Here is an 18,081-nt window from a genome sequence, read left to right as displayed (position 1 = left end):
GATGGGATATTCGTGAATAAATTAGGTAGGCGAAATTGTATTAGCGCGGCCTGCGGCGAGGGCGACTTAGTTCGCGTGCCGAGTCTTTATTCGGTGCGACATCGTCGGCGGGCGTGCGTCTGGCGCCTGTCTGCGTGTGTGCGCAGCCTGGTGGGCGCGTCTGCATTACCACATTTCATAATAATAGCGCCTGCGCAAACGCGTCTAGCGCACCTGCGCGTCGTAATTTATTGTTATTTAATTCAAGCGCAGCCTAGGCCAAGTTCAACGATTCTTTTCAAGGTACTCGCTTGGCGCCCGCTCACTGCTCCGCACAGCCATTGAGCATAATTAAAAGTGCTAGTTTGGCACTTTGCAGTGTAAGCGCTGTCCCCATCCTACCATCGTACACAGTGCTTAATGAAACGTCTTGTTCTAATGCCTAGCGAAGATTGCCGTGAAACAGGGAGCTTAGAATCTAGGAAACGTGGAATATAACTGTCAAAGAATGACGGAGGGGAATACCGTACGGTTGCTGTTTGTGACTTCGTGACTATGGTGTAATAGCCATGGACGCATCGTTTTTCAAACTTCAAGCGTTCCGCTTCAGCCGTTCGTGCATCGGTTCGTAAGGGGGAGCGCGGTCACGTGCCGAACGCGTGTCACGTAGCACCCGGTGCACCCCGGACAGCTGCTTCAGACGCTTCTTGTGACGCGCCACTTTCCACACCGTCAAAAGAACCCAGGTGGGCTTGGAATGTGGCCTTCGGCTCCCACCGCCTTAGCATTCCCGGCGGCCGTCGTGGACGAACGAGTCGAAATGCGTCGTCTTTGCTACATTCGACTCGCCGCGTCTTTGTTTCATTTCTCGCCATCGTCCAGAGCGCATTTTCTCCGGTTTTTTTTTTTTTTTTGCCCGCGCTTAAGATAAAGTCGCCACACTCCCGAGTCTCGAGACACGCGCACGCGTTGTGCACACTATATATCGCCTCGCCACGCTCCAGCGACGCTACGCATTCGCCGTTCCTTGGCGCATAGCCCCCGCGGATCAGTTGTAGGACGAGTGGTTTACCACTTCACGCTCAGACTCTCCTAATGTTGCCTTATTTAAACTGCACGGCACGGAATGTAATACGCTTCCCCGACAAAAAACAAGAGGAGACAAGTGCGGCGCTCCAAATCCATTCATGTGGAACAAGAAAACCGGGTGGACGTGCAGTAGGAGCTCTACTACCACGTTGACGCAGTGAATGGGGGTGCATATCATTCCTCATTTCTGCTGCAGAAGGGTACGGTTCTAAGTAAGCATAGCGGAGCATACTTTATAGCCCACGGCTCCTTACGGAATGAAACACGACAGTTTCGGCTCGTGGCGTTCACCACATGTCGCGCCTTGCGATTGCGCAGAGGGAATCATTCCATTTACGAGTTAGCGAAAGGTGCAAGTGGCCGCACACGGTATCCAGTCCGAACAATAGTTATTGGGCCTCCGAAGTCTTCTCATGATAATAGCTACTTCGTATATTAGAGGTATCCGTTTAAAGATTTACTGTAACTGAAAATTTATCGCGAGGCTGACACGGCAGTCTTAACTTGGCGTGATACTGACGATCGAGGAACTTTACTGGTTCCGCGCTTATTTAGCAACTCATAATACAGTACACATAAAGTTACGACAGCTACTCGAGCAGTAGCGTGGCTAGTGTTACTTGCGAGCCATTAGTGTGGCGACGAGCCTTTGTTATTCCATCTAATCATCTGTCGTGTAAAGCGCAGGCGAATTGCTGTACAGGCTAGACAGAAAAGAAAAAAAAGAAGTTTAATGAGAATCACAGCCGAGAAAACGGGGTAACCTTAGCGTCACCACTGCGCGTAAAGAAAACATAGAAAAGACTGAGGGAAACGGGGTGGGTGGGGTGTGTGGGGGAGGGGGGGGGGGGGCTTGAAGAGAGCGAGCATCGAACGTCATAGCGCATACCCAAACGGTAACTGCGAAGCAAAACAACGTGTTTAATGCACGGAACGGCACGAAAGAGGCGCAACATTTTCAAACACTGGTGTCTGGCGCCCATTCGTAGCATCAGCGCCAAACGCCGCACTACGTAGTAAACAAACACTGCAATCACGGCGACGGCATCGCAGCAACGCGCCTATGCGCACTTCGGGACGCGTGGGCGCCGGCAGGCCTTGATTGGCGTACTCCGAGGTTCGCGCGCTCGCGGCAGCCCCAGCGTCTGAAGCACGCGCGCACCGCGAGCGGAATGGGCCAAGTAGGACGACGGGAATAATGGTCCGGGGGTTAAGCAAACGTCTCTGCACTGCCAGCTCGGCGAGGAAAAACAGGCAGCCGCCGAGGAGCGGCGGCGATGAGCAGCTCAAGGGCGGGAGACATTTCGCCTCGACGCACCTGTTTGCAGAAGAAAGGGTTCGCTGTTTATTTGTCGCCTCCGAAGGGCTCCGCGAGGGGAAAGAAAAATAAGAGACAAAGCTCGTATGGCCGCGGTGAGCGTCTTTTCAGGCGCGCTGCTTCTTGACCGTCAGTGCCCGCGCGTCTGGTTCGGGTCGAGGGTACGGCCGTATGGCGGCGGCCCACTGTTGCCCTCTCCTTCCCACTCCGTCATTTTAACTCCGCTCTTCCAGCACCTTTCGCTTCGAGACTTATTTCCTTTAATGCGCCTTCGCGTCTTCGTGTTCCTTCGTTGCTCTCTCTCTCTCTCTCTCTCTCTCTCGTGTACGACGGGGGCACGTGACTCGAGCTGCTGTGCGCGCGGCCTGAGGCCATTTCTGAGCGAGCTTCCTGTTCGCTTTGTTTGCCCCGCGTCGCCTCGGGCCAGAGGTTCTTAATTATTCGTGTTTTGTTCGCGTTTTTTTATTAATACTTTTCTTACCTCGCGCTGCCGTCGCTGGCCTCCCGCCCGCGATGACCACGCGCCTGTCGTCTTCAGCGGACGTACAGCGGGAGACCTTGAGACGGCCAGCGATGACCAAATTATATTGTGCCAGATGCAATCAGCTTTATTGGCTGTTTTAAAGCGAAAACGCCGTCGCCGCCGGGGATTATGTTCGATAAGAGAGCCGCAACACGGACACGCTTCTCTCTAGATGACTGAGATAAATGCGGCAAAAATAAACAGAGTAAAGAAGAAAAATAAATAGGAGGTAATTGACGAATGTGCAGCTAAGAAGTGCCGGTTTCTCGAGTGCCCGTCTGACGATTGATCCGTGAAGTTTTGTAGAAATAATTCTTGACGAACGACTTGCGATAGTTTCCAAGTGATTGAGATTCTGAATTTAAATAAAATGGAAATTAAAAGGAAGCTTTGCGACGCTTGGCTTATTTGCCATCATAGTTGCGTGAATACTCAAGTACAGCTATAGCTAGGTGTAGGTTCAAGTATACTCGGACCAAATACAAAATTGCTCATTTCAGTTCTGCGCATAAGGGCCTGCATTCACAAAAACCTCTTACGCCCGAATCGTTCGTAAGCGAAATTCTCAGCCAATAATGATGCTGGACATATTATTAGCGAAGGCGGCCAGCCAATGGCAAATAAAACTTAAGAACGACAACCTTTGTGAATCCGGCCCAAGATCCCTGTTAAAACAATTAAAAGCGATGACCTAAACTAATGTCTGGAGAACTGCTAAAATGACTGAAGTGTCCTCTGGCTGAAATTAAGTGACTTTTCATGCAATGATTATTCGAATAAAGCGGTTTGAATACAGCAAATGACGAGAGAGAATAAAAAGCGGCAAGGTAGGGTAGGAAAAATAACCAGGGGCCCATTTCACAGAGTTTTTCGTTCGTAAGTGCTGTTTTCTTTCGGCCGTCTGCCTTCGCTATATTATGTCCAACATCATAATTGGCCTGCACCTGCTCTTTCGAACAGTTCTACCGTAAGAACTGTGTGCGTGCGCGTGCGTGTGTGTGTGCATGTGCGTGTGCACGTGCGTGTGCATGTGCGTGCGTGCGTGCGTGCGTGCGTGCGTGCGTGCGTGTGTGTGTGTGTGTGTGTGTGTGTGTGTGTGTGTGTGTGTGTGTGTGTGTGTGTGTGTGTGTGTGTGTGTGTGTGTGTGTGTGTGTGTGTGTGTGTGTGTGTGTGTGTGTGTGTGTGTGTGTGTGTGTGTGTGTGTGTGTGTGTGTGTGTGTGTGTGTGTGTGTGTGTGTGTGTGTGTGTGTGTGTGTGTGTGTGTGTGTGTGTGTGTGTGTGTGTGTGTGTGTGTGTGTGTGTGTGTGTGTGTGTGTGTGTGTGTGTGTGTGTGTGTGTGTGTGTGTGTGTGTGTGTGTGTGTGTGTGTGTGTGTGTGTGTGTGTGTGTGTGTGTGTGTGTGTGTGTGTGTGTGTGTGTGTGTGTGTGTGTGTGTGTGTGTGTGTGTGTGTGTGTGTGTGTGTGTGTGTGTGTGTGTGTGTGTGTGTGTGTGTGTGTGTGTGTGTGTGTGTGTGTGTGTGTGTGTGTGTGTGTGTGTGTGTGTGTGTGTGTGTGTGTGTGTGTGTGTGTGTGTGTGTGTGTGTGTGTGTGTGTGTGTGTGTGTGTGTGTGTGTGTGTGTGTGTGTGTGTGTGTGTGTGTGTGTGTGTGTGTGTGTGTGTGTGTGTGTGTGTGTGTGTGTGTGTGTGTGTGTGTGTGTGTGTGTGTGTGTGTGTGTGTGTGTGTGTGTGTGTGTGTGTGTGTGTGTGTGTGTGTGTGTGTGTGTGTGTGTGTGTGTGTGTGTGTGTGTGTGTGTGTGTGTGTGTGTGTGTGTGTGTGTGTGTGTGTGTGTGTGTGTGTGTGTGTGTGTGTGTGTGTGTGTGTGTGTGTGTGTGTGTGTGTGTGTGTGTGTGTGTGTGTGTGTGTGTGTGTGTGTGTGTGTGTGTGTGTGTGTGTGTGTGTGTGTGTGTGTGTGTGTGTGTGTGTGTGTGTGTGTGTGTGTGTGTGTGTGTGTCGGTCCCGAAGTCCACGTCCGGGTAGTTGCCTGCGATACAAGAATAGAGAGAATCAACAGGTAGATTCGAGACGTAAAGGGGAAGTTTAGGTGTAACCCTGCGCCTGCAAGGAACAGCGTCCCGCATTCGAAGACCTTCGCACGGCACCGCGTAGCGCGTTTAAACAAACTACATGCTTTCGACAAGGCAGTCATGTGTCCTCGTCCTTCTTTGTGTCGCCTTTTCTGTATCCTTGGAGCGCAGCAATTCTGACTGACAGAATACACTGCGATAGGGTCCCACCGTGCTTTCCAACAATCACAAGGGAGGCGTGTTCTCGTTTACTTTCTCGCGGCACAAACGTACGTCTATAAGTTTATGCGAGAAACCGCGTGCGTCGCAGGAAGACTTCAATGGCTGTCTATATTTTTGCCGAAGTGCATGCAGCGATTCAGACGATGTGCGGAAGGTCACCGACCGGCTACAGAGAGCGCAATAAAAAAAAGGGGCAATCTTCAAAAGGACCGGGAGTAACGGGAGCAAGGTAAACAAACGTTTCTTATCTCCGCAAACGTTGTCCATTCTTTCGCTTCGCACTGGTCAGCCATGGAAGACGTCCAACGCAAATTCTGCCCGCGCTCTGTCAATTCCCGGTCGGCGAAGCCGCAGACGTCGTCGCCCGGGACAAAGCGAGGCAAGAGGCGCCTGTTCTGTCTTTTTCTACCGAGTAGATGTTTGCCGAGACGGTAATAATCTTAATGGTGTTCTCCGCCAGGATACCGATCTATACGTGAGCGCTAACCCGCCGCTTGAGCTTGGTTTGCGGTTGACCTAACCTACACCGGCAGTTCGATAATGTGGCCGCGAGTTGTTTTTTTAGCTCTATTTGGGGGCGTGCGGTCTTTGATAACGTCACAATAAGGCGCGCTGGGCGTTTGTCATATCGGTTTCTCCCCAGCCATCCCACGCACTATTTTCTTTACTTCCTTGCCTTCTCCCGCCGCTGGCCTTTCTTTCTTTCTTTCTTTCTTTCTTTCTTTCTTTCTTTCTTTCGTTTTGTTCACTCTCTCCCTGCGGGGCACAGACTGGCAGCCAAATGGAGTTATGGTTAGCGCAGAAGCGCTGCGCCCGTGCCCAGCGGAGACCCCATTATGGACCGCAGCCGGGGACGCTCTTACGTCAGCGCGCTGGATTCCCTCGCGGTTGCGGCAGCGGCTGATTATTTGGGTCGCCGCGCTTAGCAGTCGCTGCTTCGCGGGCATACGTCTCCTTCTGTCGCGCTTCTCCAGGAGCATTACGCGCTTAATTGGCAATAAATTTTGATGTGCCTCCGCGCCATATCTAGAAGACTTGGGGACCCTCTTGGCGCAGCCCGCAAGGCGGGACTCGGGAAATGGGAGTCATCAAAAAAGTGCCACTCTTTGTCCTTCCCCGGGCTACGCGCACGCTCGCGATCTCTGCCGAAGGCACATCGGTCACGGCGTGCCTCGTGTTGCGTCGGTCGGCGCAGGAGTCGAAAGCGCAACGCGCTGCCGCCACATCCTGCCGCCGCGTCGCGCCTCGTTGCTTGAACATGGACCCCCATTTGGATTTAGCAATAGAGCTCCTCCCGCGCTCAGCGTAGCTTCTGTTTCGTGTCGTTTTCTTTCCCGCTCCGACCTCCCCTTGGCGGCTTCGTCAAGTGCATGCCGCGCCGCTGTCGCTGCCCAGAAGCCCAAGCCGGTATAGCGCATACGGGATTCCTTCCGCTCAATTCCAATACTTTAGTATAGACTCGCGTTCACGGTCGGCTGATACCGTCGATAACGTGGGCGGAGTCGGGCCACTGGCCAAACGGAATAGCATTGTACTAGGACCGTTACATTATCCCGACCGTCCCCATAGTTTACGTCAGCGACAACATCAAGTTACCTCGTTTTCCAAAGAGTGGTGGCCAGGCAGATTTCGGCCTTGGTACCATCTGATTCTGGCGGCTATACGTTCGCCTATGCGCCGATGGAGTCAGGAAAGTATTTCGTGGTGCTGATGAATATATTAAAATGAATAAATGAGTAATTCGCACGCCGAGCAGATCTTCTAAAAACGCAGGAATATGCTAGGCGCCTGGGAAAGCCTCTTTCGAATTTCTTATAAGATTAAAAAAAAGAACTGTTGCAGATCCCACGAGCTGTGGGAATTGATGTTATGCGAAGCATTTTACAAGATAGCTATAGTTATCAAACATCGTTCTGACTTCTGCAAATCGTTACCAGATAGAGGAACGTGCTTGTGTAAGGCGATGAAGTGTGCGTGTTGAGTGAGCGTATGTACGACGTCAGCAGCAAGGTGACGTCAACGGTTACGAGGATACTATGACGGTGATAGCATGACGACCGATTTGTTATACTCCTGCGAAGAAACATTACGGTGTTGTGCTGCACAGGACAGAACTGCCACCTGAAGGAGCACGACGCCTGCCTACGCTTCAGAAAGAAGTAGACAGAAACATAGAAATGGAGGATAGGAAGGAGGGGAGGAAAGAGGAAAGAAAGAGCAAAATGGCAAATTTCAAAGGATAAAGCAGAACACGCGCGGTACAGGTCACACACAGTATATAGGGCCGGTCCGCTGCAGGTCACGCCACTAAAGAATTTAAAGTAGAAGAAATAGTGTCGTAGGTCTGGTCATTTGAAAAGAGAAATAAGCTACAAACGTGAACTTAAGTTAGTTACTTCTAGAGAAGTAAGGAAAGCGCGATGTGCCTGATCGCGCCGAGACGGGGGTACAAACATTCGTCGAGTGTCGCACACCGCAGGCCAAGTAGATGATAGTCCTCCACTAGCTACGTGAGCTGCGAAATGAAAGCGAGACACTTCATTATCAGGTGCTGAAGTGTCTCGCAGCAACTGCAAGACGTACACGATGTACGGGTCACACGTCATTGTGGGTATATACGTTCTAGCACCATTACCATGTAACAATGCATTTATGCATCTGGCGTGGAAACTGCAGGACGTCTCCAACATGAGATTCCTTCTTTTTTTTATGCTGATGAGACACTGTTGTCTGATCATGACAACTTTGACAAGCAATGTCAAGAACTGCAAATAACTGCCGATTTCTGTCTCATTTACGTGTTATTCTTGCTATTCGGCATATTTCTTAGTTTCTTTTTTCGTACATTCGTAGAGTATTTGTTGCATGTCTTGTTCCCTCCTGCTGCCGGATTCATAGCCTGTCCATGGCCGTTCCGTATGGGAATCATCATCATCAGATTCGGAGCTAATTCCCGACCAAGACGCCAGGCATCTCGGCACTTTTCTAATAAAGTGACTGTGGTCGCCTGCACAATGGCCTCCAGAACTCCACAACGTGTGACATCGGGCATGCGGTTATATAGCTTTCAGCAATGGATAAAAAAAATTAATAAATATGAAATCTTCCAATAGGAAACCAGGCCAAGACGGCCCCGCGTTCTGTCTGTACAGTCAGTGGACGGGTATACACGCATTGACGACGGCGGGTGGCGGAAGGCGGGACTCGAGTGTCCCCCGAGCGGTTCTCAATCTGAGCCGCAGGCGGAACCGTGGGAGCCCGCTGCGGTTTCACACGACGCGGGGCAAAGCCGTCGGGTGTACGACTGCAGCGCAGGAAGAAACGTGACCGGGCGTTTCGGCGGCCGTGTCGATACGCCCGCGTGTCCCGTATTACGCGATCGCGGAGCAACGCCGGCGCGCGGATGAATGAATGAGCGGCCGAGTGACGCCACGACTCTCGGCGACGTCCGGTGCGTGCGGTCTGCCGTGCGGTTTGTTCCTCGGCTTCCTTCGGCGCGCGCCGACCGAGCGGTTCAAACCTCACTGCGCTTCCGGCGGCGGCCCGTTTACAGTGCTCGCCGTGTTCGGCGTGCCCTCGGCTCTTTGGCCGAGTCGAAAGTTTGCATTCGCCGAGCCGGAAGCAGTGCGAACACTTGGCTCGCTCTTGTTTCCAAACAGCCGAAGGGAATCACGCGCGTATACACGATGGCCCCGCGGTGTGCCTGGCGCGTATAGCAGCCCGCCGTTTTTTCTTTGCTGCTCCTTGCGTTTTACTCTCCTTTCCGTGGCCTCGCTTGCCTTTCTCAGTGTCACATCGGCGTCAGAGTGCGTACTTGATTGCCCCTATTCTGCTTTCAGGGTCGACCTTTGCGGAGCGCGACGATGGAATACCTGTCAAAGAAGTTGTCGGCATGCGACCACGCGCCTTCCCAGCAGTTTTGCCGATGCTGAAAGCCTTCTTTTTACGGATGGTTTAGCCCCGTAGGAAAAATAGCTTGGAAGTAATTAGGTTGTGCCCGCAGTCCGCGTCGTCCTCCAACTCGTTCGTTGGATATGCCCCCGCCGTAAGAGATTCTCAAGGTGCGCGAGACAGACTAACAACTGACGCTCGTCGGCCATCTAGAGACGAAGCGATAAAGGTGCGCGGCAAAATATTGCGCCCGAGGCGAAGCAAAATGAATATGGAATTGAACGGGCCGCATTGCGAATGATATTAGCGCGTCAACCACGATGCACCTGGGGCCTTCCCGGCTGCTGGCGCGACATTTACCGGTAGCGTTCGTATTTATACCGGGCATATAAATCGTTCAAGCAGGTTCAGTTTCGTGCTGGTACACTTAATGGTTTCGAAGCGTCTGCATTTGGGTCTATGTTCCATTTACAGTCTAGTTGAATAACGCAGTTGGCATGAGGTTGAAAAAACTTCCACCTTCGGTTTCGTGGCCGGAGGTGGGCCTACAGTTCTCCCCGCGGCGATGTGCAAGAATACGTTTCTTAACCAAGCACCGATATTTTCCTTTTTTTTTTTTTTCATTGATCGGTAGAGGACAAGACTTGGACCAATGTGCATTTTATGTCAAGTATTAGAAGGGCGAGAGTTGAGTGTGGAGTGATAACGAAAAGGAAAAGACAGAGAGAAAGGCGTGCATGAGATTACGGATGGGTACAGAATTCAGTCTATGACGTGCTGCCTGTCCTTACTTTTTCTGCACACACTTTCCCCTCTCCTTTTGCCTCTCTGTCCTCTTTCTAACCACGACCTGCCATCCCCAGTGCAGGGTAGCCAACCGGAGACTGATATCTGGTTAACCTCCCTGTCTTTTCCCTTCATCTCTCTCTCCCCCTCTACTTTTTTGCACACAAAAATATCGCATTCCAATCAGTTAATGTTGCACGCGCGAATATACAGGAGGAGGTCCAATTCTGAAAGGTCGAGGTATACAGGCACCGGTGCCAGCGGTGACGTCCTCAACAAAGAAAGCCCAAAGGGGCGAGAGAGAACGGAATTTCAGGCTCCCAGCCGATATACACAACTCGGCGGCAAAGCGGAACGCCCACTCAGCACGCGCGCGCGCGCACGCACACATTTCGCGCCTTGACGCCGGGCTGTCACCTTTTGCGCGCGCAGTCGCGCGGTGGCTGAAGCGATCTAATGATGGCGCCGCTTCTGTGTGACTCGGCAATTATGATTCTTTTCGCGCTGGAAATCTAATTAATGCGGTCCCGCCCCTCTTGGCGCGCGGCGAAGGCCTCATCGGCAGCTGTTGCTGCAGGGGCGCTGGGACGCGGCCGCGGTACATACACGCCACGCGGACGCCGCCTGGCTTCACACACCCCCCTCCCTATCCACCCCCTTTTGCCACTTAGGCAACGGTGATCTCCGCGTTTGTGCCTTTCGGCCTCTCGCACCGCCCACGTGCTACGGCGCCGTCGAAGCAGCGCTAGTCGCGCCAAACGCTCCTCGACATAAACCGCGCGCGCCTTATCTCTTTTATGTAGTTCCTTTCCAACCTTTATTTTCTCTAGTGGCAACGCTTCAGTCTGTGCATCCAGTATACTACAGAGTCACAAAAAAACATATTGCAATAGCAGTTTTGCGTGCATTCGCGGGCTTCGTTTCGGCTGGTGGACCAGCCTGGTTCACCAGCCGAAACGTCAGTCAAATATATACTGTGCGTATTGAACGTACGTCGTACGCTTCTTCAATTTACTACCGGGGCCAGCGTGATTTCCTTAGCTATATATATATACTGGCTCTGCTTGCAGCAATTTACCCGCCGTGGTTGCTCAGTGGCTATGGTGTTGGGCTGCTGAGCACGAGGTCGCGGGATCGAATCCCGGCCATGGCGGCCACGTTTCGATGGGGGCGAAAACACCCGTGTACTTAGATTTAGGTGCACGTTAAAGAACCCCAGGTGGTCGAAATTTCCGGAGTCCCCTACTACGGCGTGCCTCCAAATCAGAAAGTGGTTTTGGCACGTAAAACCCTATAATTTAATTTTTTTTTCTGCTTGCAATTTGAGCCAAACAATTACGTTTTATATATATGTGCCTATTGAAAGCGCGTGTGCGCGCCGACGTTAATACATATAGTTTCACGTGCACTTATTCCGCACTTTCGCTGCTGTAAGCACCGAAATTTTCGCATTCGGACAGCGTGATTCATTCAGTCACTTCTGTAAGTGTCCATACACAGAAAGCCAGTGTCATCACGTATAAGAAAGAAAACCAGGCTAATGAAGAATAAGCTGCATAATTCGCTCGAAAGTAAAATACAAGGTTCAGACAGGAGGTTTGGGGCAATTTCGAACTGAACATTCCCTCTGAGGTTTTCTTTTTCCTTTCCGTCTGTTTTCTTTCCTTTAATAAGCTGCAGTAGCTGGCGATCAGTGGGTGATTATAGAGCTACAAACGTTCGGTTTGTGCATTCCCCCGCGCTCTTTTCTAAGCACAAGCGAACAGATTTCGAAAGCTTTAGGAGCAATGCTGTCTCGAAATGTTACATCACGGCAGTGCCCCCGTTGTGGAGCACAACTAGTTTATGCTCGCCTACGCCTCGATCCGCCGGCATCGCGAGCATTCAAGCAGTACCAGTCTGACCGCTGTAGTAACATCTCCGTTTCTCTCTTTGTCTTCACATCGCCGTAGAACATTTCATGCAATTAACGGTGAAGCCATGAGACACGCTCAAGGGGTTTTGGTGCTTTGTGCACCTTTGAGCGTGCTTGGTTTGTCTCGGGGCTATTACTCTCACCCTTAGAGGTGTACAATATTTTCCTGTATATATAGCCATCGTCACGTTCTTGATCTTTTATTTTTTTTTCTTTTAATGTGAACGCACGAAGCATGTTTCGTCTCAGCCCTTCTCAGTATCGCGCACTGTTCTTTGTCCAAAACCTTCCACAGTCTTTACTGGAGGCACTTCTTTCCCACATCATCACCAGCAGACGCAACAAAAAAGGTTTGCATCGGCGGCAAATCCAATAAGTGTTCGCGGCCGATCTCGACCGCTTGACCATTTCTCTAACTTTTCATTATTTTTTTTTTCAATGTGTTCTTAGGAAGGTTATTACGTGTTTCGGACTGTATTACAAAAGTCGCTTAGATCGTATGAGCACTGATGGAGCCGATACTATTGCTATCGTTATAATTTGACGGGGCCTACTTATGTGAACGAGGTGTTAACGAGCTTTTCGTTACTATCTGTCACATCAACGCTCATACGGCTTTTTCGCTGTCCCGGAGGTCACGCTATCGAAGTGGCTTCACTGATCGCTCTTATTATTTTTGGCCTTCCAGTTCCCTTCTCGTTTCTTTGTTATCACCAGAAGCTGGGTCCACTTAGAGGGGGCTGGCCTTCACCTGTTGACAAGGAGAGACCGAGTACGGCAAACGGAGTGGTGAAACGTTGTGCCTCGTCCACCGCTCTGAAGAAGAACAAAAAGAAAAAGCAAGGGGGAGGCCGTGCATTCCCGTCGTCTGCGCAATGCTACCTGCTTGTTGTACCTAGAGAGATGGCAACGAGAGATGGTCGGGCACGCCGATCACGTTCATGGAGAGAAGGGGAGCGAACAGGGAAGGGCGGGGCGGCGTAAGGGGGGTTCCCATACCTCTCGAGAACGCCGACGACACACTTCAGCGAGCTCGACGGAACGCGTGGAGTGACGGAAGCAAACAACGAAAGCAAAACACAATCGGTCGGGACCCCCTGTTCTTTTTTTTTTCTTCGCTTTATTTCTGTGTTTCGGCCGCAGCTACCAGATCGCCGGCGCGATCTCCAAGCGCTACGCGCACGCCCCGGACGAACGAACGAAAGAGCCGCGGGACAGACCTCAGGACGGCCTGTCAGGCGAGTCGGCGATTGTCAAGCCCAGCTGAGTGCTGTTGCCTGCTACCGCCTCTCGATGCAGCGGCTCCTGTGGCAGGCTGGCGAGTAGCTCGTGTCAGCAAGAACGGAGAGCACGCGCGCGCGCGCGTTCCGAGGTGATAATTCAAGGGTAATCGGCGCCGCCCGAAGGCCATCGCTTACGCCAGATTGGTATCGCTGCAGGCGAGGCGCGCGCCTCCTCGTCCTCCACTGCATGCTCGCACGGACCGCGTTTGTGTTCTTCTTTTTTCTTTCAGCTTCCTGAGCGCGCGCGCTGCTGATGCGCAGGTGATTTGCATGCCACGCACTCGCGACTTCACGCTACTTTGTTTGTCTTTCTTTTCTTTTTCTTCGCTTGTCTTCTCGCCGATACCAAGCGAAATCGAGAGACGTGTGGTGGACGATCGCCCTTCGAGGGCTCGCCTTCTCATCAGGCTATCTGGACTTTCATTCGCAGGCGTCGTTGTGAACGGAGCAATAATAAATAAAGAAATAAGTGAAGAAATAAAATAAACAGAAATAAATACGTGACAAAAAAAATGGGAGGGAGTTGGAAGCGCTCGGGAACATTAAACCCAATCGTACCTTTTCGCGATCGCCAAAAGAATAAATAAAGCCTCACTGGATACACTACCGAATACGCGATGAGCGCGAGTGCGTGTAGAAAGAAACAGCGTTTATTTTTATCTCTTGGTGAGCAAGGTAATGGTCCTTTGACGTGTCTGGCCTCTGCAAGAAGACAAAAACGGCGTCTTCGCTTATGTACGTCATGAAGGACATAACGTATCTGTAGTTGACTAGGAATACCAAAGAACCGAAAGAACGACGTAATGTCACGAGTACGCGTCCAAAAAATATATTCAGCAGTAACAAGGCACGCTGATGTATCGCCATGCAGTAAACACTGAAGGGTCGAACTAAGCATTTCTGCATTGTGCATGCGCATATGAGCGGAAGAATTTAGAGCTAGGGCATCGTCAACGGCTATTGCAGACAGCTATCTTCCTAGCAACGTGGCAACCTTGTTTGCGTATTCAGTGTGCTGCGTACGCTAACATCACACTGAGCTCTTCGTGGGGTTCCGAAGTTCCGAAAGGCTGAAGAAATCCTATTAGATGTGTGATGTCTTCGCCATTTTACGCAAATACTAAATGAGTTGCTATCGGCCACGGGGCTTTCTTTCGCTGCGCGAAACCACTTGTGAGTGAGGCACGCCATGCCTTTTACCTGAAACCGACTGGCTGTTGCAATGCGAGTCCGCAATGGACAAGCGATTACCAGACTCTACAGATGTATCAACGAGACCATCAGTGGCGTCATCGGCACATTTCTAGCGCCCGCACCACGAGCGTCAAAATGAAAACTAAAAAAACAACAGCAACAAAAAAAAAAAAACCGCAACGAAAAACAGGCAGAACGCGGGCAGAGAGAGGCAGCTTCGAGGAGCAGCAGCCCGAAGGCAGGAAAAGCGAACCGTATAACCGCGCGCGCCGTTTATCACACATTCCAGGCCGCGCTGCCGCAGCCGGCTGCGCGCAATAAATATATGAGGGCGCGCTAGCGTCGTTCTTTAGCGGCCGCAGTCCCAATCGAATACAGTACATAGCGGGGAGAAGCCAGTCTGGGCGGCAGTCTCGGGAAAACCCGGCAGTTTCTACGTGCGCCAGCTTCACCGGGAGACCAACGTGCCCGCTTTCCTTAATGTCCGCGCGCGACTGATCGGCCCGTGCGCGCCGCAGTAATTGCGAAGAGCGCCGCGCGGGGGCCATTGTACGCGGCTCCGCCCGCGCTGTGCGCGGCCGCAGTTGGATTTGCATTCGCAATGCGCAGTGCTCCCTCAAACAAACACTTCGCTGCTGCCCGCTCCTCCCGCGTAATTACGCCGACAGCGGGCGCGCATTGTCTTCGCGGCGCTTCTTCTGCGGGCGATTAGCGGCGAACCGCTCACCGGGAGGCGCGCCCCGGACCTTGGCTGGCGCGAGGTGAGATGGCGGTTCCCACCGCGCGCGGATATCACAGATCTCCTCTGCTTGCCGTGCAAGTCACGGAGGAGGAGCTGGCCCCGGCACTCGGAAGGTGACCGCCGCAGCAGCGACGGCGCGCGCTGCTTAGCGCTGCCATTATGTTAACGAATGCGCGTCGCCCCGTGTGGGCAGAACCAAGGGCAGGACTGCTCTAACCCTCCCCCCTCCCTTTCGCACCGCATCACTCATCGGCACCATGCCGCGGGTCAGTGCGAGAAAAAAAAAATGCAATCTTCACTTTGTGCTTCGGACCTGCGGCAACGCCGTATATCAGCGAGGCGCAAATTTACCGCTGGGAGGCTCGCGCCCCGTTACCCGATGCTGTCCAAAGCCACTGAGCAGGGGCAAAAAAGGCCCATTTTGAGTTAATGCGTTCTTTAGGTTGTTTGCGCGGAGCTAACAATTGTCGAGGTATAACATACAAAGTAATTTAAATGGCACGACGACGCGCTATTTGTGCTGAAATGTCAACGAATCCTGTAAGGTTGCTGCGCTTTGGTGCTTCACCTGTGGGATGCCGTTTCTCCAGACCGTGGAGAGCGGGATCGACCTGACTAGCGCATGAACTCATCTTTGTGTCTTGCACAGACAAGCCAGAGAGAGACTTCATTTGTTAAGCCTCTCCAAGTCCGAGTCGTCACTGTCGGAGTCCAGCTGTCTCCACGGCTGTGGTTGACTCCAGTTTATGGACCCGTTATGCGGACTACCAACAGCGGTGTCTGGCGTTATCTAGCGGTGCAGCGATCCAACTCCCCCAAGTCAGGGAGAGGGAGCGCATAAATGTGTCGGTTAGATACTAAACTCCACCAGTCATGCTCACTCCGCAGTACCGTTCACCGCGGCCGAAACGTATCTTCTAGAGCTATAGGTTATCACAGGAAGTGCTCGAAGCACGCGGCTGGTCCAACCAGACGCAGGTAGCATTCTTGTAATCCACGCGTGACAAGCGAAGTAAGCAAAATACGAAGCTTTCTTTGCCTTTTCCCCGTGGTTTGGCGTTAGATCGTCGTCGTTCCCTCTCCGGATATATTCGTAGATATATATATAGACAAGAGGGGCTCATGGGTATGTGCCCGAATAGGCAATTTGTTTCTGGCTACTGTCTAGCCTATAGTAGTCAACTTGGGTCGCTAGTATACATGCGCCCAAGCAAATAACTTCGGCACTGGGTTGTGCAACTGGGTATGTGCCACTGGGTACATGCATTTTAGGCCAATCCCCCACTATTGATGTGCCACTCCGACACGAGGGGTATGAAGCACTGAATGTATTTGGATACGCGTTGTACTTCTCAGTGCATAGAACTCTCGTCAACATTCTTCCCTGGACAAGCATCATACACCGCCTTCGTCCTCGTGTCTCAAGCTCGCCCGCTTCTTGTTTCCGCAGTACAATACACAGTATGGACAGGAAAAGAAAAGTAAGAAAGGAAACAAACCAACTTCAAAAGAGATGAACAAATTACGTAACATCGTCTTCAGTTTCAAAACCCAGTTATCTCATTAGACGGTCCTTCCGGACCACTCTATCCGTGTGCTTGTCTCCGAGGTGCAGTTTTTTTGCCTGCTGGGCATGTGCCAGCCTCAGGAGGGGCTAAATTCGGCCCATTTCTTTTAATAAGCGTCACTGAGACTTGTCCCCACCACGCTGTCTGCTCGTCAGCAACGAGCAGCTCGTCACCGCTGTTGCCGGCTCTACATCGTGCATCATCATCTTGCCGTCTTTGCGCGGTCATTGTGTCTTTTATTCTCGTAAAATGCCCGGAGTTGCATGCATGCAGCATCTCCCGAAGCCGTGCTCTGCGTTTTTCATTTAACGGGAATTGTTACATTGCAGTTATTTGTTGAAGATGTGATCCGTCTCACTTTACTGAGTCAACTTTGCTATAAGGTCTTCCTCCTTTTAATATATCTCTCGAAAAAGAAAAAAAGAAGAGATAGACGAAACAGCACCGCGCTTGGATGACAACAGAGAGCTCTAAGTGCGATAAATCTGATGTCGTCGTAAACTGTGACATCTTTGGAAGAACTTTCGTCCAACGGGAATTGTCTTTACATTCAACGCAAGAAACTCAAACGTTCTCATACATCTCACGAATCAGCCGCTCATTAGATTCAATTTTCGTTTTATCCCGCGCCCTTATTTTATCGTGTGGCACTTTTCGTTTTTCTTTTTTTTCCTGGCGACCTTGTGGCCTATTCTATAGGTCGCTGCGAGCAGCTATAGTTAGGGCGCAGCCAGTGCGTGATGTGCGAGAGTTTTGCCTTCATTGGCGCCCCCGGTATATAATGCCGGTGCGCAATTCGTAACGCTGACGCCTCTCTCTTTTCTCTCTCTCTCCCCTTTTCTCTCCCCCTCCCCTTGCAGGAGATTCGATCAAGTGCGGCAACGAGGGCCAAATCACGTACGTCCCTGGCATCTCGACAAAGTGTATCACCTGTAAGTGCCAGGTAGGCAGTGGTTCCCTGCGCGCGTCCACGCGTCCTCGGGCTTCCCGTTTCTATGTGTTTCCGGCTTCGCGCCCCAATCCAGACCGATATCGTGCCTTGTTTGAGCCGGATGACGGAAGTCTACGGCTGTGCTTGTGCTGAAAGGCAGAAACTAGCAACACGTACGCCGGATCTGTATGTCAACAGGCACTAGCCGATAAATTTAAGAATTATGCCTGATTGCCAGTTAATGACTCGATTGCTTTACGTGGCAAAGCCAAAGCGAATTCCTCTGGACGGCCTAAATGCTGTACTACATGTGCCCATTGAAAGTGTAGTGCTTGTTTCCACAGTCATGTGGTCATATATATACGCTCCGTAATCTTTCGTGGTTTGTGTAGCGTCCCTAAAAATGCGAGACCCTATTGACCAGTTTCTTCATACAGGAGAACATGCTGCCATGCGAGACTAAACAAGGGCGCAGCATGCACATTTATTTTGTGCGTGTGGGTGTGGTTACCAGATGCGCTTGACCGGGTCCGCGTCCTTGTGTGTCATGCGGAGCGCTTTGCGGTGTCTATAGGTG

At 51.5% G+C, this 18,081-nt stretch overlaps 1 protein-coding gene across 2 annotated transcripts in view; it reads left to right on the top strand.

Annotated features, from left to right (window-relative positions):
- The window catches only part of cv-2 (crosveinless 2-secreting protein), a 240,559-nt gene that overhangs the window by 80,149 nt on the left and 142,329 nt on the right, over nucleotides 1–18,081 (top strand). For both annotated transcript variants that reach the window (XM_075677740.1, XM_075677730.1), the window contains one exon: nucleotides 17,434–17,516. In XM_075677740.1, coding sequence (XP_075533855.1) covers nucleotides 17,434–17,516 — 83 coding nt within the window. The remainder of the gene's footprint in view (nucleotides 1–17,433; nucleotides 17,517–18,081) is intronic.

Source organism: Dermacentor variabilis, chromosome 1 (assembly GCF_050947875.1).
Source record: "Dermacentor variabilis isolate Ectoservices chromosome 1, ASM5094787v1, whole genome shotgun sequence".
NCBI classification, from domain to species: Eukaryota; Metazoa; Arthropoda; class Arachnida; order Ixodida; family Ixodidae; genus Dermacentor; species Dermacentor variabilis.
The sequence above is the reverse complement of the archived record's forward strand: the minus strand, read 5'-3'. Positions and strand labels throughout refer to the sequence as shown.